The following is a 25,224-nucleotide window of genomic DNA, read 5'->3' on the forward strand; positions in this document are numbered from 1 at the left end:
AAAAACTACAGAAACAGCAAGTGCAAACATAGGACCGCTTTGGGATTTGGTCCAAGCTATATCACAGGAGACTATGAACAAGTGTTAGCTATTCATTTAACAGCTGTATTTCCCCCCCCCCCAATTTTTTTACCATCAGCAGACAAAATACTATTGCATCCAGAGTCCTCACTGAACCGAGACCCTAAAACCCATGAACCAGACCACCTCTCCCCCTGCCCTTGGCTAGTCAGGCTCAGCTGGCCACATCCATCTCACCCTTTCAATCTCCTCTAGAGCACACATCCGTAGGGCAGGGGTCGGCAGAAAACACATGCAAGGAGCAGTCACGCTCAGATGAAGAGGCCCCCCCTCTCACCCCTCCCTATCCTCACTCTGGGACCCACAGACTCCACCCCACGCAGCAGTGCAGAGATTCTGCAAAGACCTCTCTCACAGTGGTATACCCCCACAGTGGTTTCGGCCCCTCCAAAAAGCCCATGATGAGCCTGGTCCTTGATTGCAGTAAACAGCCAGACACCAAACCCTCTCAGACGGGATAGACCAATGCCCCAGGGTACCATGAGCCAGAAGTTCTGAGAGCCAGCTGGGCAGGACAGAGGGCACCCAGGTCTTGGCTGGCATCTCAACTCTGACCTGGATGGCCGGAGCCGTACGGAAAGCAGGGGGAGCTAGAGGAGAGCTGGCCTCTGACGAACCCCCACCCACACAGGCACAAACAGACTGAGAGCCAAAAGCCCTGAAGGAGCCACCTGCACTAGAAAGGAAACCATCAAAGCTCCAGAGAGAAAGCCCCAAGGCTCAGGAAATCCTCCTTTCCCTACACACTGGGGACAGGCAGCGGGGGGAGGGGAGTTGGTTTCTGGGGCCTGGAGGTTTCTGCTGCAGTCTGTATCATTGTGCTGGGAGTACCTGGTACCACAGTGACTCTCCATCAGCCTAAAACCCCAGAGGGCAGCCCCACCCCTGGAAAAGCCCTTGGGGATTTGAATGCAGTTTCCACCATCCCTGTTGCACGTACCTCACTTGCGGTAAGGGCTCCTCACCCTGCTCTGTGTTCTGGGAGGACAGGTGCAACCTGAGGGGGTGTCCTGATCCACCCTCTGTCCTCACCATGTCACAGCCAGGAGGAAGGCACAGCAGACTCCCTCGCCCAGGAAACCCTCCCAGGAGCCGAGGGCTGAGGAATCTCGACTTCATCCTAGGAGGCCCTCAGGGAAGGGTCTAACTGCAGTCTGCAGTGAAGGAGTCTGGACTAGGACCCAGTGAAGGGGAATTTGTATGGGCCTCTATCACAGTGTTTACTATAGCAGCTGGGACGCACAGTGCTTCACCCCACACATAAAACTTTCCCCAAGGCCACCCAGAGCCCTGGCTAAGACACCAGCCCTGCCCTGAGGCAAGCAGTCCCGCCAACTGTTCACCAAGAAGGCCTCAAGGCTGGAACAGATTCTGAGCAGCACCGGATCACAGTGTGTTACAGTGCTAGCAAACACAGTGCCCAAAACTCTAGCTACAGCAACCCTCCAGGCCAGGCCCCTGCCCAGAGACATGCATAGCCCCAACCACCAGGATGCTTCTTAGAACCCCCATTCCTTAGTGGGGACCACAGGGTGGGCCATCCTTGTTCTATCTTAACCTGGCACTCCTGGGCGGAGCTGACCCTTCAGAGGAGTGGTGTCAGACAGACAGGAGTAGCTGGTTCCTACCACCATCACTACAGGCCAGACCCCAAGCATGACTCCCATGATATCCAGAAAGAATACCAGGAGCACAGAAACCCAAAACCCCTGGAGGACTCCAACCCCACTACACACTTATCTTTGTCTGCTGTACTCCAAAACCAAAGACATACACATGCATGCACACAAATATGCACATATGCACACACACACACACACACACACACACACACACACACGAACTGCATCTCTGTCCCCCATTCATGGAAGATAGAGAAGCTCACAGATGTGAGGGTTCCATAGGGGCCCAAGCCCAACCAGATCACAAACCTGGCACAGAACCCAGGCCTAGTCACTGCAAAGACCTCTAGAGACCACTCCTCTTATGATTTACAGCTCAGCCTACTTCCCTCCCCAAGATGAGGGAGGCAGTCCATGGCAAGGTCTCCCACAGGCCCATGACGTAGCCCACCTCACTTGACTGACACAGGTCATCTCATCTGATCCAGGTCACCCAATCTGACCCAGGTCACTCCATCTGACCCAGGTCACTCCATCTGACACAGATCAGACCATCTGACTGTCACAGGTCACCTCATCTGACACAGCCCACCTCACTTGACTGACACAGGTCATCTCATCTGATCCAGGTCACCCAATCTGACCCAGGTCACTCCATCTGACACAGATCAGACCATCTGACTCTCACAGGTCACCTCATCTGACACAGCCCACCTCACTTGACTGACACAGGTCATCTCATCTGATCCAGGTCACCCAATCTGACCCAGGTCACTCCATCTGACACAGATCAGACCATCTGACTCTCACAGGTCACCTCATCTGACACAGCCCACCTCACTTGACTGACACAGGTCATCTCATCTGATCCAGGTCACCCAATCTGACCCAGGTCACTCCATCTGACACAGATCAGACCATCTGACTGTCACAGGTCACCTCATCTGACACAGCCCACCTCACTTGACTGACACAGGTCATCTCATCTGACACAGGTCACCCAATCTGACCCAGGTTGGGGCTGGGAATATGGCCTGGTGGCAAGAGTGCTTGCCTCCCATACATGAAGTCCTGGGTTTGATTCCTCAGTAACACATATATAGAAAACAGCCAGAAGTGGCAGTGTGGCTCAAGTGGCAGAGTGCTACCCTCAAACAAAAAGAAGCCAGGGACAGTGCTCAGGCCCTGAGTCCAAGGCCCAGGACTGGCAAAAAAAAAAAATGCCCAATCTGACCCAGGTCACTTCATCTGGCACAGGTCACCTCATCTGACTGACACAGGTCACCTTATCTGACACAGCCCACCTAACTTGATTGACACAGGTCATCTCATTCAACACAGTTCACCCCACCTGACACAGCCAACCTCATCTAACACAGGTCACCCCATCTGACTGACAGAGGTCACCTCATATGACTGACACAGGTCACCCCATTTGACACAGCCCACCCCATGTGTTCTCCTGGGGCTTCAGTCACACAGCAGGCAGGATCTAGCCTCTTGGCAACACTCCACCCCACGCTTGGTCATCAATCTGCCCACCCACCTGACATCTTACCCCCAGCCAGCCCCAAGAGACTCTGCAGCTCTCCTCAGGTGTCACTCATCTACCTCCTCTCCAGGGAGAAAGGACCTTACACCTAGGCCCCAAGCCCAGCCCTAATTGCAAGGGCTCAGACAGCAAGAGCAGGCGTGGAGGACTCCCCTCTGCTCCAGGGCAGAGAAGAAATAGAGAAGATGCAGCCCTACTGGGCTGAGAGCTACTGCCTGTTAGCTTTCCCTCCTCCCCTCCTGGTTTGCAGGGGTTCTCTTAGGGAGGTCTTTCCCTTGAGGTGATTTTGTTATTGTACAAGTATGCTTATGCAAATTAAGATGGCAGCAGCAACACTAAACAATAAATCCTGTGGGACTGCTGTTTAGTGGTGTTATACAGGCATTTGATCAGTAGGATACAGACCAGCCACACTTTGAGAGGTGGAATTGGGAGTCTTATTAAGAACTCAAAGCCTGGAATGCAGTTAATACAAAGCTTGTAAAGGCAAAAATCACATGATTGGTATGGGGAACTAAATCTAGCAAAAGTGTATTTACAGAAAAAAGCAAATCAAACTAGGGGGAATAATTAGGGGCTTATCAGGGACTTAGGGCAAGAATCCCTTGAAGCAAGACATTCCTAGAGCTAAACAACACATGACACCTCTGCAATTCACAGAATGCCCTATATTACCTCTATAGTACTTAACAGCCCTTCACACCGCTACAGCTCACAGAATAACCTATATCACATCTAGAGTTCTTAGAACTGGGTGAAAAGTCCCCATCATCTGTTAAGACATCAAGATGGTGGTGAGGACAAGATGACATTACTTAGATCCAGTATCCATATTTCAGTGTTGGTCACTCTTTGGAGGAGACATAATTACATGATGCTCATCTTTGGTAAAACAGGACCAAGAAGGAACAATGTGTCTGAAAGGAAATTATCCCAGAAGACCACGTAAAACAAGAGTTTATTGCCAGAAGAGCTGACAGGGCCAAATTCCCATAAAGGAGTAAGGAAAATGGTGCCCAACTGTCTCTCAGGGGGACTCTCAAGGGACTAGAGTGAGAGCTGCCCCACCTGTCCCTCAGGTACCAACATCAAAGGCAGAATCACATTGCCAAGGGCAGATCTTATGCCTGAACTGGAGGGCATTCTACAAATTTACAGTGTTTGCATTGCAGCAACAAACATGGTGGTATGAATTTGCCTGTTGAACATGGTAGTATGCTTTAGGAAAATGGAAGAGAAAGGAAGGAAATAGGTTGGACTCAATCTTCCACAAGGGAGGACTGTTTATTGAGATAGAGTAGCAAGTGACACAGTCTTCCCACAGGCCCAGACTGTGTAGACCTGGAAAAGGAGCTGGGTTTTTATGAGGTCTGAGAAAGGATGCAGAGGTTAATGAAAAAGCCATTAGGTCAAGGGAGGTGGGGGGCTTTTCAGCTGGGCCCAAGATGGAATGTTTACAGCCAGGGTTAAGTACATTGCCCTAATGGAGTCAGGCAGTCTACATTTATCTTTGGTGGCTTGCTCTGAGCTGTGTAGGGTATGGGTATTGAAGGATTGATTCCTACCTTATTCCCCAAGATCAAGCAAGATAACAAGCTTGACCCCATGCTGGTCCTCAGGCAGTTCCAATCTGGGCTGGGCCAAGGACACCACCCTTGGTCCCCAAGGGACAATAGCTCCTCACCCCAGGTGGAACATTCCACTGTGGGGCTGGTCGAGGACATCACCCTGGGACCATAACCCGTTTTCTATTTCCTTGTTAAGCCCAAAATCCAGTCAGCAGCACAACCTCCAAACCCAGGAGAAGGTCTGTGCCCCTTGCTAGTCCTCAATAAATAGTCCTCACCTGTTGAGGATCTAGTCCAGTCTATTCCTTTTCTGTTCTCCTCCATTTTCTTAATATGTATGAGCAAGGTCTCTTAGATATCATGTTCTGTAACAGTCACCTTGTGGAACTGACAGCATGAGCTTTGCCCTCTTCCCACTACTTTGCTTCTCATTTTTACTCTTGTTTCCCTCTGCTTCTGGGTGTCAAAGTACAGGCAATCTGCTTCTTCTTGTTTGATTCTCTTTTTTCTTTCAGCTTGTTACACCTGTTGGATTCCAAAATTCAGTGGCCATATCACTTCGTGTTGCTTCTGACCCAAGAAATGCAGCAGGACCTATTTATGGAGCAAGGTGGTATGGGAGCATGGAGACTTACCTCCCCCAGAGTCAAGAACATCATAAGTCAGATATCAGACAATGCATTCTCCCCTGAGGAGCGCCTCTGGTGTTCCCACAGCTTGCTGTTCCATCTGGTCTGCTGCAGTGCCAGGCCTTTTAAGCCAGATGCCTGTAATGTGCATATGCTTTCTGGCATGTGACAGTAGTGAGTAGGATAAGAATGTGCTTCCAACAGGGTCATACCTGCTTCAGAAGACATGGTGGGGCATGGTGGGGAGTTGCTATGACATGGTGGGGACCCTGACCTCTCATCTTTGGCAATTCTTCACAGCATTGCAGAAGGAAATGGGGAGAGAAGGTACCCATCAGAAGACCCTCTGGAAAATCAGAGCCCCCTCAAAATTGAAAAATAGGGCATGCGTCACTTCAAGAGAGGACCAGGACCTCAGACGGCAGATGGTGTCTGCAGCTTGGTGGTCCCTAGGAAGCTTGTGAAGAGGCAGGACCAATGAGTCAAGGTTGGGGACTGGGCAAGGCTTACACTGTCCCATCAGGAACTGAGGCACTAAACTGCAGAAGCAGGTGCTTCCTGAAGGGCCAAGGCAGCGCTACCCCCTCATTTCCTACATTTATAAAAAGGACTGAGAACAAAAACAAGACAGGAAAAAGAGACTGAAAGGGCTCTTTTGGCCCCCACCCAATAAAAATGAGTTTTAAAGGGAAAGATAGCACTCCAATGTTCCTCCAGAGCCTCAGGATAGGTCTCCAGCGCTGCTCCAGAGCCTCGGGATAGCACTCCAGTGCTCCTACAATGCTCAGGATAGGCCTCCAGTGCTCCTCCAGAGCCTCGGGATAGCACTCCAGTGTTCCTCCAGAGCCTCAGGATAGGTCTCCAGCACTGCTCCAGAGCCTTGGGATAGCACTCCAGTGCTCCTACAAGGCTCAGGATAGGCCTCCAGTGTTCCTCCAGAGCCTTGGGATAGCACTCCAATGTTCCTCCAGAGCCTCAGGATAGGCCTCCAGTGCTCCTCCAGAGCCTCAGGCTCCAGTGTTCCTCCAGAGCCTCAGGATAGGGCACCAGTGCTCCTCCAGAGCCTCAGGCTCCAGTGCTCCTCCAGAGCCTCAGGCTCCAATGTTCCTCCAGAGCCTCAGGCTCCAGTGTTCCTACAGAGCCTCAGGATAGCACTCCAATGTTCCTCCAGAGCCTCAGGATAGGCCTCCAGTGCTCCTCCAGAGCCTCAGGCTCCAGTGTTCCTACAGAGCCTCAGGATAGGGCTCCAGTGCTCCTCCAGAGCCTCAGGCGCCAGTGCTCCTCCAGAGCCTCAGGATAGGGCTCCAGTGCTCCTCCAGAGCCTCAGGCTCCAGTGTTCCTCCAGAGCCTCAGGATAGCACTCCAATGTTCCTCCAGAGCCTCAGGATAGGGCTCCAGTGCTACTCCAGAGACTCAGGCTCCAGTATTCCTACAGAGCCTCAGGATAGGGCTCCAGTGCTCCTCCAGAGCCTCAGGCTCCAGTGTTCCTACAGAGCCTCAGGATAGGGCTCCAGTGCTCCTCCAGAGCCTCAGGATAGCACTCCAATGTTCCTCCAGAGCCTCAGGATAGGGCTCCAGTGCTACTCCAGAGACTCAGGCTCCAGTGTTACTACAGAGCCTCAGGTTAGGGCTCCAGTGCTCCTCCAGAGCCTCAGGCTCCAGTGTTCCTACAAAGCCTCAGGATAGGGCTCCAGTGCTCCTCCAGAGCCTCAGGCTCCAGTGTTCCTACAGAGCCTCAGGATAGGGCTCCAGTGCTCCTCCAGAGCCTCGGGATAGCACTCCAGTGTTCCTACAGAGCCTCAGGATAGGGCTCCAGCGCTGCTCCAGAGCCTCAAGATAGCACTCCAGTGCTCCTACAATGCTCAGGATAGACCTCCAGTGCTCCTCCAGAGCCTTGGGATAGCACTCCAATGTTCCTACAATGCTCAGGATAGGCCTCCAGTGCTCCTCCAGAGCCTCGGGATAGCACTCCAGTGCTCCTACAATGCTCAGGATAGGTCTCCAGCGCTGCTCCAGAGCCGCAGGCTCCAGTGGTCCTCCAGAGCCTCAGGATAGGGCTCCAGTGCTCCTCCAAAACTGAGCCTCAGCCAAGAGGAGAAAGATGACCAGTTCCTACTCTGTCACCTACCCCAGTGTCTCAGATGTTCAGGACTGAGGACCTGAAGCCTCAAGCCCACAGTCTACTCTTACACACCTTCCACCTCCACCCCGTCATTGCCTTGTGGACCCCCAGCCAGAATCATTTCTCTGCTCACTCAGACCCCCAGTACCCCCAGGTTCCCAGAACACAGTCCGCTCTGGTCTCAATCAATCTCCACAGCCCCTTCTTGGGCTATTGGTCCCACCCATCCTTAAACAAAAGGGTTCCCAGCCCCTTGTGGCTTGGCTAAGGCTCTCCCATTGTCCTTATCCTTGATATCACAGGAGCAAAGACATCCAGCCACATCTGGATAATAGCCACTACTCAACATCACCTCTCATGTCCAGACTCCTTTTAAGGATCCCACAATCTACTCCCACCCTGCCCACACCACAGTGGGAGCCCCAACTCTGCATCCAGCCTTCCCTCCCCAGGAGCCCCGCCCTAAGCCAAATGGATGCAAGAGAGCTGTGCAGCAGTGAGAAACCTTCTTCCAGGGTTCAATGAATATTTACATCATCCACAGGCCATGCAAAATTTTCAGTACAGGCAGACATTCAGGAGCAGCCAAGAAAAAGCATCTATGTCCTGACATGGACCAAATGATGCTGCAGGCTTTTATGGCCTGTTGCCTGGATATTCCCCACTCTTGGAATGCCAAACAAGCCCCCACACCTTTCTGCCCACTGGATGGGCTCTTAGCCACCTGTAAACCAACCATATCACCAGATACAGGTTCCAGCTTCTGGGTTTTGCTTTGGCTGTTCCATTGCCTAGAATTTACTTCCCCTCACCCATAGACATTTCAAAATGTCACCCCCCATCACCTCCCTGAGCAGGCCTTCCGGGAGCACCCTCCCATCTGCAGCTGCCCTGCCTCCTCCCACAGTGACCTATATGCATGAGTTCACCTGCAATGCTTACACCTGACCCATATGCCTCCCTAACTCCCTAAAGGTCTACTCCTGCTTCACCTAAGGGGCCTAGCCTGACCCAAAGTCTTTTTTTTTCCAATTTTTATTATCAAACTGATGTACAGAGAGGTTACAGTTTCTTATGTTAGGCATTGGATACATTACTTGTACTGTTTGTTACCTCGTCCCTCATATCCCCCTCCCCCTCCCCCTCCCCCTTTCCCTTTCCCCCCCATGAGATGTTCAGTTCACTTACACCAAACAGTTTTACAAGTATTGCTTTTGTAGTTGTTTTTCTTTTTTTACCCTGTGTCTCTCAATTTTGGTATTCCCTTTCAATTTCCTAGTTCTAATACCAGTATACATGGTTTCCAATATACTCAGATAAGATTACAGACATAGTGTAGATACAACCACAGGAAGGTGATACAAGAACATCATCAATAATAGAAGCTACAGATACACATGGGACGTTGAAAGTAGTTACAACTGTGATATAACAATTGTCTCCATAACATGGAGTTCATTTCACTTAGCATCATCTTATGTGTTCATAAGGGTATAGCTATTGGGCTCTTGTGATCCTCTGCTGTGACTTGCCTAAACCTGTTACTAATTATTCCCAATAAGGGAGACCATAGAGTCCATGTTTCTTTGTGACCCAAAGTCTTATAGGTAGTGAATGGAGACTTCTCTCTCCCTTAGGACCACACAAAGTCAGGTGAGGACAGACTGTACAGGTCTGACCACCTTACCCTCCACTTTCACCCATCCAAAGCAGAGCTGAGACCTTTCACTAAGGCCTAGAAACTCCAACAGAGACAGATAAAGACACAGCCAACCATGGAAGCAGGTGCCCCAGCACCAAGGAAGCTGCCCATCTGCATAAATGGGGGATACTAAACAGGAAGAGTACTTGGAACACCCAGGGCACACTCCAGAGATGCCCAGCTCTGGGTGCCCAGGGGTCCACTGCCACCTAGGTAAAGGCACTGCCCACCAGGGAATGACTTTCTCTCCAGCTGACATTCCAGGTAAGTGAAAGACAGGAGGTGGAGCCTACCTCCAATCTGCTCTAAAAGCAAGAGATCCAAGGCAACTTCCTGCATGCATGATCATCACTAGGGATGTGGTTGGCTCCTGACTCAGTGACAACTGGGACAGGAGGAGCCATGGGCTGTGTGGCTGAGAGGTTTTGGCTGAGCAAGGAACCACTGTGCTAACTGGGACCACGGTGATTGACAATTCTACAAAAACCCAGCTCTGAAGCTTTCCTAGGGCAGCCTGCAGAGCCCCACAGCAGTAGAGATCTGAAGGAAGCTAGAGCAGAAGAGATTTTGGCCATCTCTGAGGGTGAGAGGACCTTTCCTGGGGACAGGAGTCAGGCCAGAAGAGAGTGGAATGGGAAGGGCCTGGAGCACTGAAATTAGGAGTGGGTGAGTGGACACCAGTATCAGAAGGACTGGGCAGGGGCCCTGTAGCCCACAACAGACATCAGGATCTGAGGCAGATGAAGTTTGCTAGGGCTGTGGGTGGGTGTGGCCATGTTTTCAAGCAGAAAACAGGTTCTCTGGGGTCTTGGAGATCATGGCCTTGGTATTCTGTGGCCTTAAGTACAGGGCTAGCTCACTGTGTCAATGCTTTTGATGTCTGGGGCCAGGGCACCCAGGTCACCGTCTCCTCAGGTAAGCTGATTTCCTCTCTGCCTCCTGATCAGAGCCAGTATCCTCTGTCTGGAACTGGGAAAGAGATTTTCACAAGTCTGTTGTTTTGTGTAGAGCTTTCTCGGGCTCACAGGGGTCTCTTGAACCATGGGCTCTGTGCCCTGCAGATGGTTTTTCTGAGGAGATAGGGACCCTTGGCTCAGGGTGAAGGATGGGAAGAGCTATGGGCCTCATTAGGACTGTGATGACCATGGGAAGCAGGCCGGTCAGACTCAGGTGGGGAATTAGGTTTTTGTAGATGCCCTAAGGGTGTCTGAAGCAGTGTGACTACTTTGCGTACTGGGGCTCCGGAACACTGGTCACCGTCTCCTCAGGTGAGTCCTGCATCTGAGACCAACAGTGTTATGAAACGGGCGGGTGATAAGTTTATGAGCAGGGACAGCAGGAAAGCTAATACTGTGATACTGGTACTTTGATGTCTGGGGCCAGGGCACCCAGGTCACCGTCTCCTCAGGTAAGCTGATTTCCTCTCTGCCTCCTAATCAGAGCCAGTATCCTCTGTCTGGAACTGGGAAAGAGATTTTCACAAGTCTGTTGTTTTGTGTGGAGCTTTCTCGGGCTCACAGGGGTCTCTTGGACTATGGGTTCTGTGCCCTGCAGATGGCTTTTCTGAGGAGATAGGGACCCTTGGCTCAGGGTGAAGGCTGGGAAGAGCTATGGGCCTCACTAGGACTGTGATGACCATGGGAAGCAGGCGCAGGTGGGGAATCAGGTTTTTGTAGATGCCCTAAGGGCGTCTGAGGCAGTGTGACTACTTTGAGTACTGGGGCTCCGGAACACTGGTCACCGTCTCCTCAGGTGAGTCCTTACAGCCTCTCTCCTCTACTTACTTTGGAGAATTTTGCAATACTTGGGGGACAAAAGCGAGTATCTCTGGATCTCAGGCCAGGAAGGACCAAGGCCGCCTGGGGGCCAGGAAGGGGGGTCTTTGAGGGCCTTGACTCTCACAGACAGACACCTTCAACTTGTAGACTCTGCAGCCAGGAGACCATCAAGGATCCAGGCCACCCTTGGCCACCAGGTCCCTTGGTCCTGCTGTCCTGGTCCTTGCAGGGCTCTTGTCCAGAGGACCCGGTAAGGTACCTGTTCTTGTTGAGTGTCCTACTATGGTTGATTGCCCAGGGACAGAGGCCCTGGTCACCTTTTCCTCTAATGAATTCTGACCTTTACTTACTTTAACTGCACTTGAGGCTCAGATCATTTGAGGAATCAGAAAGGGAGCCAATGAGAGGGTCCCCACAAATGGGAGCTGCACATCCAGGCACCCTGGTCCCCAAGTTGGGCCATGGGAGCTCAGGACAGGCTTCTTCACTGGCTGATATGGGTGATGGCTCCCTCCTCTGTGGAGCAACATCAGAGATACTGGGACTGTTGTGACCTGGCTCTACCTGTTCTGTGACCCCACTTTCCCGACCAGGGTAGATTAGATTCCTATGTGATCTGAGAAACTCTCCAGGCCACTGGCAGTTTGGCTTCTGAGAGTCTAGACTTAGAATTTTGAGTGCCTGGCAGATACAGAGGGCTCCCCAGTGTCTGGCCCAGTGGGAATGCAGCAAGGACAATCTAGGATAGAAACTTGAATTGTCAGTTCTGATGGGTGTCTGGGACCAGCGTGGAGTTCGGGTGGCAGGGGCCATGGCAGAAAGGCACCACGGTTTATGTGGGATACAGATGGGGACTCCACCATTGTGAATACTACGCCTTAGATACCTGGGGTCCAGGGACCCATGTCACCGTCTCCTCAGGTAAGAACTGCCTCTCTGGGGCCTTCATTTTCTGCTCTTGCCTGTGGGGTTTGCTGAGCATCGCAGAGTGGTCCTTGGGGCATGTCCCTGAGGTGACAGGGCAGGCTGGCCAGGGAAGGCCAGGGACTGGAGTGTCTGGGGGCTCTGAGAGCCTCCTTGGGTTTTCTGCTGCTTTTGGAAAGCTGGAATAAGGACAGACACCTCTGACGGTGTGGCTGGGGCTCTCAAAGAGGGGTCTGGGGACAGACATGATGCTAAAACTGTCCCGGTGACTGGAGGATCACTGTGACCATGCTGGGGGAGCTCCGCTTGGGAGTCACTGTGCTGGCAACTGCATTTGTAGAGCAGCAAGATAACCAGGCGTAAAGTCCAAAGTGGAATGTTTTCTTTAACACTGCAAGTAATGCTCTGAGCGGCATTGTGTCTTGAATTCTATATTGGTTGGAAAGCAAATAGTCTGGATAAGTAAATCTGACAATTGTCTTTTGATAGATGTGCCTTTGTCTTGAGAGAAAGGGCAGCCACTGCCCAGAGACTGGGGAAGGCCAGGGGAGTGCGTCTGGGTTAAAATGCTGGCAAGAGTGCCTGCTAAGTGTTAGAAGATAAGTGGCTCCTATGAAAGCAAAGTTTGACTTAGAAACACGAGAGGTTTTCAACTACATTCAATTTTTTAATGTCTAAGTATTTAAAACCTTTACTTCTCAGCAATTGTGTGTCATTTGGAATTGGCATTCTGACAGTCTAGCCAAGGTTTCCCTTGGTTCAGAACTGAGATGTGATCATAATAAAGCAAGCTTATTTTTTTAATTGATTGAGTGATGCCAGGAGTAGTTGCTGAGTTAGAGTCAAGATGGCCTCCTGGGACCAGGACACCTGCTGCAGGTGGCTGGAAGCAAGTCATGTCAAGAGTCTATTTTAGGAACCAAGAAAAACACCACAGGTGAATTTATAGCATTAGTTGTGGAAATGTGGTTTTGAAGTGTTTTGCCCAGCACCACAGATCTGAAAGTTCCCTCTGAGCAAAACAACACCTGGATAATTTGCATTTCTAAAATAGAGTGAGGATACTGACCGAAACTGGAAAGATCCTCTTTTAACCTTGTGCATTCAATTTTTCAATCTAAGTTTACTAATGTCTAATTTGCTGAAACCTAGCTTATCAACTTCTAAATTATATTCACTTTCAAGTAAGGGTCAACAGCATATGAAATTGAATTGCCTGGGGAAGTTTATCTTTTATCATTAATGTTTTTAGGAAAGTTTTTTAAATTACTTTGCTGTTGCTCTCTGATAATTAATCTCAACCTTTTCCCCAATATCTTAAGCCATATTTTTACATGACTATAGTCTTGTCAATTTTCTCTTTATGATTAAGAAGAAATACTTTGATAAAGATACCTTCATAAGTACCTTCCAAGACCACTTTTTGAGATGATAAATTTTAGTTTAAATGGTTAGAATTTGGATTATTTCAGTTACATATATTAGTTGGTGAATTAAGAAGGAACCCAGCCAGAGAGAAAAAGAAAGGAAATTGTACCTCTGTGGAAAAACAAGTTCTGTTTTGAGTGGCCACCGGACTGGCCTCTTGTTGAAGGGGTACGTGTGCAGGAGCTGGAAGTGGGTTGCTGCTGGACCAGGCCAGGCCTACTGGGGACAACTCAGACAGACAAACGTGCAGTTGTGGCTTCTGCTATCAGCCCATCTGGCTATTCATGAATCAGCCATTTCTAATGGGCCTGGAGGAGCCATTCCATGCCAAGACCCCAGACCTCCCAGTGACCAGGCGCCCTGCACGGTAAGCAGAAGGCAGCTCATGCTGCAGACGCTGCTCTGCAAGTGTCTTTCTAATTGAAGGGGAATCGGTCTTCAATCATTGTCTCAGGTAGGGAAGATTGATTCATGACTTCTTTGAGTGACTATTGCCTGAGTCGTTTAACTTTCCATAATTGACTTGTCAAGGAGAAGTGGAATGCTCTGTTGCATATCAACTATTGATTATGATGCTTATAATGCTTTAAAAAATACAAAAGACCACTAGTACGGTCTCCACTTTATGTTCTAGCTGCAGCTTTGAGTTTTATATCTTTCTTATGACTTCTAAGGAGCTTTTATGGCCAACAGAAGAATTTTTAAGTGGCAAATTTTGACAAAATAAATATCTTGGTTGTTGCTGATGATGGTTTTAATCTAGAGTGACATTAGGGTAGGAAGCTAGCGTTACACTCAGAAAGGAGAGATTCTGGATAAAGGGGTGCTCAGGGAGGCAAAGGCTCTGATGGAGGATCCTCTGGGTACTCCCCAGCCCCTAGGCACAGACAAAGTTGTTCACAATGGAGGAGAAGCAACTTTTCTTTGGAAAAGACCTTATATATTTTTAATCTAAATCCCAAGACTTTTTAGTAAGTTTTAAAGTTTCCAGGAAACACTCCTCCCAGTTATTAAAGGATGAGGTGAACAAGACTGCTTGGAAGCCTTAAACACAGAAGCAGTGATGGGTGGAGAGCCATAGGCAGAGGTGGGAAGAATAAAGCTTTTGCTGAGAAGGTGCATTGGCCTTGCTCTTCAGGAGCAACTTCTATCGTTATTCAGAGGGGTAGAGAAGACCCAGGCTGGCCGACCTGCCTGAGCTAATGATATGGACAGGGCTGGCCTGAGTTGGGCTGAACTGGGGTGAGCTGAACTGAACTGAGCTAGGGTGAACTGGGCTGGAGAGGGTTGAGCTGGGGCAAGCTGAGCTCAGCTGAGCTGAGCTGGGGTGAGCTCAGCTGAGCTGGGGTGAGCTGGGTTGGGGTGAGCTGAGCTGAGCTGGGGTGAGCTGAGCTGAGCTGGGGTGAGCTGGGGTAAGCTGAGCTGGAGTGAGCTGAGCTGGGGTGAGCTGAACTGAGCTGAGCTGGGGTGAGCTGGGCTGAGCTGGGGTGAGCTGAGCTGAGCTGGAGTGAGCTGAGCTGGGGTGAGCTGAGCTGAGCTGGAGTGAGCTGAGCTGGGGTGAGCTGAACTGAGCTGAGCTGGGGTGAGCTGGGCTGAGCTGAGCTGAGCTGGGGTGAGCTGAGCTGAGCTGGAGTGAGCTGAGCTGGGGTGAGCTGAACTGAGCTGAGCTGGGGTGAGCTGGGCTGAGCTGGGCTGAGCTGGAGTGAGCTGAGCTGGGGTGAGCTGAACTGAGCTGAGCTGGGGTGAGCTGGGCTGAGCTGGGCTGAGCTGGGCTGAGCTGGGGTGAGCTGGGGTGAGCTGCACTGAGCTGGGCTGAGCTGGGCTGAGCTGAACTGATCTGAGCTGGGCTGAGCTGGGCTGAGCTGGGGTGAGCTGGGCTGAGCTGGGGTGAGTTGAACTGAGCTGAGCTGGGCTGAGCTGGGCTGAGCTGAGCTGAGCTGGGATGAGCTCAGCTGAGCTGGGGTGAGCTGGGCTGGCGTGAGCTGAGCTGAGCTGGGGTGAGCTCAGCTGAGCTGGGGTGAGCTGAACTGAGCTGGGGTGAGCTGAGCTGGGCTGGGCTGAGCTGGGGTAAGCTGAGCTGGGCTGGGCTGGGCTGGGGTGCGCTGGGCCTGGATGAGCTGCGGTGAGCTGAGTTGGGGTGAGCTGAGCTGAGCTGGGGTGAGCTGAGCTGGGGTGAGCTGAACTGAGCTGAGCTGGGCTGAGCTGGGCTGAGCTGGGGTAAGCTGGGGTGAGCTGAGCTGAGCTGGGCTGAGCTGGGCTGAGCTGGGGTGAGCTGGGCTGAGCTGGGCTGAGCTGGGCTGAGCTGAACTGAGCTGAGCTGGGGTGAGCTGGGCTGAGCTGGGCTGAGCTGAACTGAGCTGAGCTGGGGTGAGCTGGGCTGAGCTGGGCTGAGCTGGGGTGAGCTGGGCCTGGGTGAGCTGCGGTAGGTTCAGTTGGGGTGAGCTGAGCTGAGCTGAGGTGAGCTGGGCTGAGCTGGGGTGAGCTGGGGTGAGCTGGGGTGAGTTGAGCTGGGCTGAACTAGGCTAGGGTGAGCTGGGGTGAGCTGAACTGGGCTGAACTAGGCTGGGGTGAGCTGGGGTGAGCTGAGCTGAGCTGGGCTGAGCTGGGCTGAGCTGGGGTGAGCTGAGCTGAGCTGAGCTGAGCTGGGCTGAGCTGGGGTGAGCTGGGCTGAACTAGGCTGGGGTGAGCTGGCGTGAGCTGAGCTGGGCTGGGCTGGCGCGGGCTGGGGTGAGCTGGGCCTGGATGAGCTGCGGTGAGCTGAGCTGGGCTGAGCTGGGGTGAGCTGGGCTGAACTAGGCTGGGGTGAACTGGGGTGAGCTGAGCTGAGCTGAACTAGGCTGGGGTGAACTGGGGTGAGCTGAGCTGGGCTAGGCTGAGCTGAGCTGGGATGAGCTGAGCTGAGCTGGGGTGAGCTGGGACTGGATGAGCTGAGCTGAGCTGGGGTGAGCTGAGCTGGGCTGGGCTGGCGCGGGCTGGGGTGAGCTGGGCCTGGATGAGCTGTGGTGAGCTGAGTTGGAGTGAGCTGAGCTGGGGTGAGCCGAGCTTAGCTGGGGTAAGCTGAACTGAGCTGGGGTGAGCTGAGCTGGGCTGTGCTGTGCTGAGCTGAGCTGAGTTGGGATGGGCTGAGCTGAGCTGGGGTGAGCTGGGCTGGGGTGAGCTGAACTGAGCTGGGGTGAGCTGAGCTGAACTGGGGTGAGCTGAGCTGGGCTGAGCTGAGGTGAGATTGGGTGAGCTGAGCTGCAGTGAGCTGGGGTGAGCTGAGCTGCGGTGAGCTGGGCTGAGCTGGGCTGGGCTGAGCTGAGGTGAGCTGGGGTGAGCTGGCCTGGGTGAGCTGCAGTGAGCTGAGTTGGGGTGAGCTGAGCTGGAGTGAGCTGGGGTGAGCTGAGCTGCGGTGAGCTGGGCTGAGCTGGGCTGGGCTGAGCTGAGGTGAGCTGGGGTGAGCTGGCCTGGGTGAGCTGCAGTGAGCTGAGTTGGGGTGAGCTGAGCTGGAGTGAGCTGAGCTGAGATGGGGTGAGCTGAGCTTAGCTGGGCTGGGGTAAGCTGAGCTGAGCTGGGCTGGTCTGGGCTGAGCTGGGGTGAGCTGGGACTGGATGAGCTGGGGTGAGCTGAGTTGGGGTGAGCTGAGCTGAGCTGGGGTGAACTGAGCTGAGCTGGGACTGGATGAGCTGCGGTGAGCTGAGTTGGGGTGAACTGAGCTGAGCTGAGCTGGGCTGAGCTGGGGTGAGCTGAGCTGAGCTGAGCTGGGGTGAGCTGAGCTGAGCTGGGCTGAGCTGAGCTGAGCTGAGCTGGGGTGAGCTGAGCTGAGCTGGGGTGAGCTGAGCTGTGCTGGGGTGAGCTGAGCTGAGCTGGGGTGAGCTGGGCTGAGCTGAGCTGGGCTGAGCTGAGCTGAGCTGAGCTGAGCTGGGGTGAGCTGGGCTGAGCTGGGGTGAGCTGGGCCTGGGTGAGCTGCGGTGAGCTGAGTTTGGGTGAGCTGAGCTGTGCTGGGGTGAGCTGAGCTGAGCTGGGGTGAGCTGAGCTGTGCTGGGGTGAGCTGAGCTGAGCTGAGCTGGGCTGAGCTGAGCTGGGGTGAGCTGAGCTGGGCTGAGCTGAGCTGGGGTGAGCTGAGCTGGGGTGAGCTGGGCTGAGCTGGGGTGAGCTGAGTTTGGGTGAGCTGAGCTGTGCTGGGGTGAGCTGAGCTGAGCTGGGGTGAGCTGAGCTGAGCTGGGGTGAGCTGAGCTGAGCTGGGGTGAGCTGAGCTGAGCTGGGGTGAGCTGAGCTGAGCTGGGGTGAGCTGAGCTGGGCTGGGGTGAGCTGAGCTGGGCTGGGGTGAGCTGAGCTGGGCTGGGGTGAGCTGAGCTGAGCTGGGGTGAGCTGAGCTGAGCTGGGGTGAGCTGAGCTGTGCTGGGGTGAGCTGAGCTGAGCTGGGGTGAGCTGGGCTGTGCTGGGGTGAGCTGAGCTGGGCTGGGGTGAGCTGAGCTGGGCTGGGGTGAGCTGAGCTGGGCTGAGCTGGGGTGAGCTGAGCTGAGCTGGGGTGAGCTGAGCTGTGCTGGGGTGAGCTGAGCTGGGCTGGGGTGAGCTGAGCTGAGCTGGGGTAAGCTGAGCTGTGCTGGGGTGAGCTGAGCTGGGCTGGGGTGAGCTGAGCTGGGGTGAGCTGAGCTGTGCTGGGGTGAGCTGAGCTGGGCTGGGGTGAGCTGAGCTGGGCTGAGCTGGGGTGAGCTGAGCTGAGCTGGGGTGAGCTGAGCTGTGCTGGGGTGAGCTAAGCTGAGCTGGGGTGAGCTGAGCTGGGGTGAGCTGAGCTGAGCTGGGCTGAGCTGTGCTGGGGTGAGCTGGGGTGAGCTGAGCTGAGCTGGGGTGAGCTGAGCTGAGCTGGGGTGAGCTGAGCTGAGCTGAGCTGGGGTGAGCTGAGTTGAGCTGAGCTGGGCTGGGCTGTGCTGAGCTTGGGTGAGCTGAGCTGAGATGAGCTGGGCTGAGCTGAGCTGGGCTGAGCTGAGCTGGGCTGAGCTGGGGTGAGCTGGGCCTGGGTGAGCTGCGGTGTGCTGAGTTTTGGTGAGCTGAGCTGAGCTGGGGTGAGCTGAGCTGGGGTGAGCTGAGTTGAGCTGAGCTGGGCTTGGCTGGGCTGAGCTGGGGGGAGCTGGGCTGATCTGGGGTGAACTGAGCTGGGGTGAGTTCAGCTGAGCTGAGCTGAGCTGAGCTGAACTGAGCCTGGGTTAGCTGAGTTAGCTGAGCTATGGTGATCCTTGCTGGGGTGAGCTGAGTTGGGATTAGCTGACCTAGGGTATACTGGGCTGGGGTGAGCGGGGCTGGAGTGAGCAGGGCTGTGGCTAGCTGGGCTAAGGTGAGTTGAACTGGGATAAGGTGAGATAGGCTAGGGTGAACTGGGCTGGAGTAAACCTTTCTAGAAGCAGCTGGGGTGGCTTCCCCTGAATTGGGCTCTGAGGAGCACCTCTGAAGCTGGTTTGAGTCAGGGTATCAACTTAGCTGTTCCAAGTTGATTAGCTAGGAGAGCCGTGGTGAATGAGCAGTGGTGGCCTGAGTTGGCCTGTGCTGGACTGAGCTGGCTTGAGTTGGACTGAGCTGGACTGAGCTGAGCTGTGCTAGGCTGAGCTGGCCTAAGTTGGCTTGAGCTGGCCTGAGCTAGTCTGAGTTGGCTAAGCTTGCCTGAGCTGGCCTGAGCTGGTCTGAGTTGGCCTGAGCTGGCCTGAGCTGGTCTGAGTCGGCTTGAGCTGGCCTGAGCTGGTCTGAGTTGGCTTGAGCTGGCCTGAGCTGGTCTGAGTTGGACTGTGCTAGGTAGGCTCAGCTGGCCTGAGCTAGCCTGAGCTGGGCTGTGCTAGGCTACGCTGGCCTGAGCTGGTCTGAGCTGACTGAGCTGACTTTGTCCAAAGCCAGATGTAGCTGTGCTGAGCTACTGGTCCTGGGGTCTGGGCAGGTGTTTATGATTTTGTATCTAGGTAGAAGATCAAGTTGGTTCTACACCTGCTCTCCCATCAGATCTCACCTCACCCCTACCACACAGGACCCTCACCACAAGCCTACAGAGGCTTTATAGTGACTTCCAGCGTGACTGGGCCAGGTGCTGCCTGAGGCTGAGGCCCCTGTGGCTCCTCCGGTTCTGGGTGTGGGACCTGGCACCTTGGACTGATGCGCAGAGGAAGCAGAGGTACAAAATGCAGCCTGAGCCTGAGCACAGTGTTGGTGTTGCATGGTGCTGGCTGGTGACAGCCAGATCCCCAGTTCTAACACACACGCATCTCCCTCAGGCCAGGCTCCAAACTGGGTAGGAGCAGGGGGCCATGGAGGTCCTCTCACTCCCCCACCAGCCTGGTGTCAGTACACCAGGAAGCACCATGCCTTCTGCCAGCGGGAGCCCTGCCTGCTCTGGGAGGGCTGTAGACAGACTTGGTCCTGAGCCGGCAGCTGCAGTGGGATAGGGAGTAGACAGCGAGTCCCTGGCCTACAGGCATGGGAAGACACTTCTCACCCCTCCTTTCTCTTCTGTCCCTTTTGGGTCCCCAGCAAGCCCATCTCCCCCAAGTGTCTTCCCCCTCGTCTCCTGCGAGAGCCCCCTGTCCGATGAGAACCAGGTGGCCGTGGGCTGCCTGGCACAGGACTTCCTGCCCAGCTCCATCTCCTTCTCCTGGAATTACAAGAACAGATCTGAGGTCAGCCAGGGCATCACCACCTTCCCCACCCAGCAGAAGGGGGGCAAGTATGTAGCCACCTCGCAGGTGCTCCTGCCCTCAAGGGATATCGTGGAAGGCACAGATGACTACCTGGTGTGCAAAGTCAAGCATGGTGACCACAACAAAGACCTACATGTGCATCTTCCAGGTGAGAGCCAACTACTCCCCACTGTAGGCGGAAAGATTGGGATGGGGGGACCAGTGGGCAGGGCTTAGATCAGACCCCACTAATGCCTCTTGCCTCCACTGCAGAGGTCCGAGAGCAGCCTCCCACTGTGACCGTGTTCATGCCCCCTCGAGATGCCTTCTTTGGCACAAGCAAGTCCAGTCTTATCTGCCAGGCCACAGGCTTCAGCCCCAAGCAGATCACAGTGTCTTGGCTACGAGATGGAAAGCCTGTGATGTCTGGCTTTACCACTGAAGAGGTGAGGGCAGAGATCCAAGAATCCGGGCCCCGAACCTTCAGCATCGTTAGCCAACTGACCATCACCCAGTTTGAGTGGCTGGGGCAGAGCGTGTTCACCTGTCGCGTGGATCACAAAGGACTCACTTTCATGAAGAACGTGTCATCCACATGCAATGTTGGTGAGTGGCTTTCCCTGAGAACACTGCCCAACGTCCCAGGTCAGAGTACACACATGTGCGCGCACACACACACACACACACACACACACACGTCCACCCAAGCGTGGCAGACTCTATCACATATGTCCCTCTGCTCCCTGAGCCTTGGCTTCCCACAGTTGCCAAGTGCAAGGGCAGGGGCAGGGGCAGCAGGGTGGGAGGTCCAGCGAGGGACAAGTGTCCCCCTGCAACAGGACAGGGAGGACTCAGAAGTCAGCTGCTACTCTTGTGGAGGAAATGAAACCCTTCCTGGACTTCAGATCCAGTGCTGAGAGCAGTGTTCTCTTGACCACAGGTCCATCCACAGACATCCAAGTCTTCGCCACACCCCCCTCCTTTGCCGATATCTTCCTCACCAAGTCAGCCAAGCTGTCCTGCCTGGTCACAGACATGGCCACCAGTGAAACCCTAAACATCTCTTGGACACGCCAGAATGGTGAGGCACTGCCAACCAACCTAACTAACGTCAACAGCCACCCGAATGGCACCTTCAGCAGACGTGGGGAGGCGAGCGTCTGTGTGGAGGACTGGGAGTCTGGGGAGAGGTTCACGTGCACCGTGACCCACACAGACCTTCCCTCACCGGTGAAGCAGACCATCTCCAAGCCCAGAGGTAGGCCAGGCTCCCACTCCCGCCTCTCCATGGCCCCCGGGAGGTAACTGCCCGCTGCTCGCCCTGCACTCACCACTGTCTCTTTGCTCACAGATGTGGCCAAGCACCCACCCGCCGTGTACCTGCTGCCCCCAGCCCGGGAACAGCTGGTCCTGCGGGAGTCAGCCACAATCAGCTGCCTGGTGAAGGCCTTCTCTCCCCCCGATGTCTTTGTGCGGTGGCTCCAGGGGGGGAAGCCCTTGTCCTCGGACAAGTATGTGACCAGCCCCCCGGTTCCTGAGCCCCAGGCCCCAGGCCTCTACTTCACCCACAGCCTCCTGACGGTGCCCGAGGAGGACTGGAACTCCGGGGAGATCTTCACATGCGTCGTGGCTCACCAGGCCCTGCCATTCATGGTGACAGAGAGGAACGTGGACAAGTCCACTGGTAAACCCACTCTGTACAACGTGTCCCTGATCATGTCCGACACAGCCAATACCTGCTACTGACCATGGCCCCCACCAGCCAGGCTCTGAGACCCAGGGGCTCTGTATGTGTGAGTGTGTGTATGTGGTGTGTGCAAACTAAGCATGTCAGGGGGATGAAATAGTGCATTTTATAAAAGTAGAAATAAAAAGATCCTTTCAAAAGATGCTGGTCTTGAGTGTGCGATGCTCTTGCCTGCTGCAAGCATGGCTGGGCTGTGTCCACCCCGCCCACACCCTGCAGAGTCCCTCCCTCTTGGCCTATGCTCTACCTCTGCACTGCCTGCCTCTGTGTGACCCCAGGAAGGATCTGCGCAACCCACAGAATGCACACACAGAGCACTAAATGACACAGACACATGTGGAAATACACACGCACACATGAGCACACATGGAAATACCTGCCGCACAAGGAAATAGAGCCAGCGACATGAACATGGATGTGAATGTGTGCATACATGCAAACACGCATTCATAAGCGGAGAGCTGCACTGGTACATAGGCACACACGTGGACACACATGGACTCGTGCATGCAACAAACATGATGCACACAAGCAGGAAGAGAAGCACAATCAGGCATCAACACGTGTGGCCACACAGAGAAACATTGCAGGCTCTGATACACATGGACACATGCACACCTATACACATGTATGCACACAAACACAGAAGGGGCAAAGGTAAACACACACAGACCAAAGACATGAGAGCACAAACATGCCTGTGTACAAAGATACGGACATAGCACACACCTGCACACATCAACACAGGGACACATAGGCACAGACAAGGTTCACAGATGCCAGTAGGGGCACTATGCTGCAGGTATTGTCTCCAGGGCTTCTCTCCCACAGCTCTGTTTGTCTCTGTCTTTATGGACATACTTCCAAGCCCAGCCCAGCCTGGATTCTGACCAGGCTCACCATCCCTCGGTCCAAGCCCAGGGCTCAAAGCCCTGGGCTGAGCCACCACAGCTTCCAGGAGAACCAACTCTGTGCCCAAGGACAGAGTGTGCCTGCCTGTCTAGGTTTGAGGTGAAGGCAGTAGGTAACTCCAGCCCCGGGGTTTGGAGAAACATCCTGACAGAGAGAGTGGCATCTAGGCCTGCTCTTGGATGCTCCCTTTTAGTAGGAAGCCACAGGAGATCAGTCTAGTGAACCTGTCCCCCATATACCCACCCTGCTTGCCAGGCTGGCCTGCAGAAGCCAGCTACCCAGGAGAGGCAGGCCGGGAAGACAAAGCCCTGGTGAGAACTACATGCCCACCAGACACTGCCTGGCTGGGGCAGACCCTAGACACTCCCAGGGCTCTCAGCCCCTTATGACCTGAGCTGCAGCTGCTGCCAGTAGCCTGTGTTCCCAGGCAGAGGCCTTGCTGAGTGCTCTCATCCCCCTGTCTCCCTCTGTGTCTGTCCTCAGGACCCAAGAGCCATCAGTGCTGGGAGAGGAAGGACAATTACCCATAGGGACTCTGCTCCGGGGTGGGACCAGCTGTCAGAGTCCTGCCCAGAAATAAGAACAGAGCAGGGCTGGGGATGTTGCCTAGTGGTAGAGTGCTTGCCTAGCATGCATGAAGCCCTGGGTTCCATTCCTCAGCACCACATACATAGAGAAAGCCAGAAGTGGTGCTGTGGCTCACATCATAGAATGCTCTCCTTGAGCAAAAAGAAGCCAGGGACAGTGCTCAGGCCCTGAGTTCAAGCCCAAGGACTGTTTAAAAAAAAAAAAAAAGGACAGGGCCACCTCAGACTCCATCTCCCACTGCTCTGTCGTGAAGCACAGGGACAGGGAGCTCCTCTTCAGCTTTTCAGAAGACAAGTGGCCAGGTAGCCTAGGATCTGGCACCTGCACAGAGAGTCCAGGACACACCAGACACTGTCTTTCCTCTTTCCCTGCACCCATGTCCACATACTGTATCTGACTTGCTCTGTCTGCCGCCCCAGGGCTCAGGGCAGGGTGCTGGGTCACTGCCTGCTTCTGCTTGGCTATGCTGGTCCTCTGTCTAGCCAGCACTGTCAAGGAACCCATCCTGTGCTGGCAAGGTCTCCTCCAGACCCAGCCTGGATGCTCCCAGCCCAACAGCAGGTATCAGGCAGGTGCCCAGGCAGCATTAGACATTATTGTACCTCCAGCACCCACCGCACACTGACCCCCTCTCCTTCTGTGTCTTCCCTCACAGAGGGGGAGGTGAATGCCGAGGAGGAGGGCTTCGAGAACCTCTGGACCACGGCCTCCACCTTCATCGTCCTCTTCCTCCTGAGCCTCTTCTACAGCACCACAGTCACCCTGTTCAAGGTAGACTGGCTGGGGCTGAGAGGGTGCTGGGAGCTGACTCGGAGCAGCAGCCTGGGCTGGACAGAAGTTTCTGGGGTCCACCCTGGGCTCACTTTCCCTGACATCCACTCATAATAGGGGACCGTGGCTCACACTCGCTTTCTTTGATGCCTGCAGGTGAAGTGACTTGCCTAGGGAAGCACACTGGAGATCTAAGGGCTGAGCCACAAGGGACCACCTCTGAGCTTGGCAGGCTCAATCTGTGTGGCAGACAGACTTGTACCCAACTCTCCCGCATGTCACCCTTCAGCTTTGAGCTTTGAAATAGACTGGCCACCAAGGCCAGTGGAGCCCGTCTGTGGGTCTGCCTGCTTACTTCTGTGCTGTGCGCATATGTGGACCAAAATAAACAGATACTTTCTCCTGTGAAACCACTTTCTCGTGAAGGATTGTTTCTTTTACAAACTTTCCACGTAGGCATCTGGAGGGATGACCTAAGTCCAAAGGGAGCTGTGAGGAAGGGAAGAGAGCCATCCGGAGCGCTCAGCATTGGAGACCACAACACATGTGGCCAGCCAGGCCAGGCTTGTTCAGTTGGGAGAATTCCAGAACTGGTCTCTCAGACACAGTGGAAGTCCAGCACCGCCACCATCTCTCTTGTGCGGGATTTCTAGCAAGCTGCGACACTTTGGGTCTTGTTCCAAACCTTTGTGGCTTGTGAGGCCTGTGCCATCAGGATACAAGACTAGCAGGCTAAGCACTCTGGGCATGTCCCTCCCATAGTGTGCAAGAATTACCTTCCATGTGTGCCTGTTGGTGAACTGCAGCCAGGAGTGTGGGAGTTCTGGGTGAACCAGTGTTTCAGGGCATTTGGGCTGCCATAACAAAATGTCCCACAGTGATGACCTAAGATAGAGGCATGTATTTCTCAAGGTTTTGAGGCTGGAGGTCTGAGATGAAGGCTTCAGCAGATTCCTGTGTGGGGAAGTCAACTTCCTGGTGCCGCGGTGGCACCTTCTCATTTAGGCCTCAGAAGGGGTGGGGGTCCCTGTGGAGTCTCTCTCTTCCAAGCGCAAATCCCATGGTGTCCTCATCACCTCCCTCCCCCCTCCCCAGGCTGGAATTCAGAGCATCACCCTGGGAGTGGTCAGGAACACTTAGACTTAAAGTAATTGCTGAAATC

At 54.1% G+C, this 25,224-nt stretch overlaps 1 gene segment (V, D, J or C); it reads left to right on the top strand.

Annotated features, from left to right (window-relative positions):
- The window catches only part of LOC125345357, a 44,431-nt gene extending 19,956 nt beyond the window's left edge, over nt 1–24,475 (top strand). Inside the window, 7 exon segments of the C gene segment in view lie at nt 10,146–10,191; nt 19,899–20,213; nt 20,318–20,650; nt 20,985–21,302; nt 21,396–21,728; nt 23,947–24,062; nt 24,219–24,475. Coding sequence covers nt 10,146–10,191; nt 19,899–20,213; nt 20,318–20,650; nt 20,985–21,302; nt 21,396–21,728; nt 23,947–24,062; nt 24,219–24,227 — 1,470 coding nt within the window.
- Nucleotides 24,476–25,224: the final 749 nt, after the last annotated feature.

This window comes from Perognathus longimembris, unplaced genomic scaffold (genome assembly GCF_023159225.1).
Source record: "Perognathus longimembris pacificus isolate PPM17 unplaced genomic scaffold, ASM2315922v1 HiC_scaffold_5536, whole genome shotgun sequence".
In the NCBI taxonomy this organism is placed as follows: Eukaryota; Metazoa; Chordata; class Mammalia; order Rodentia; family Heteromyidae; genus Perognathus; species Perognathus longimembris.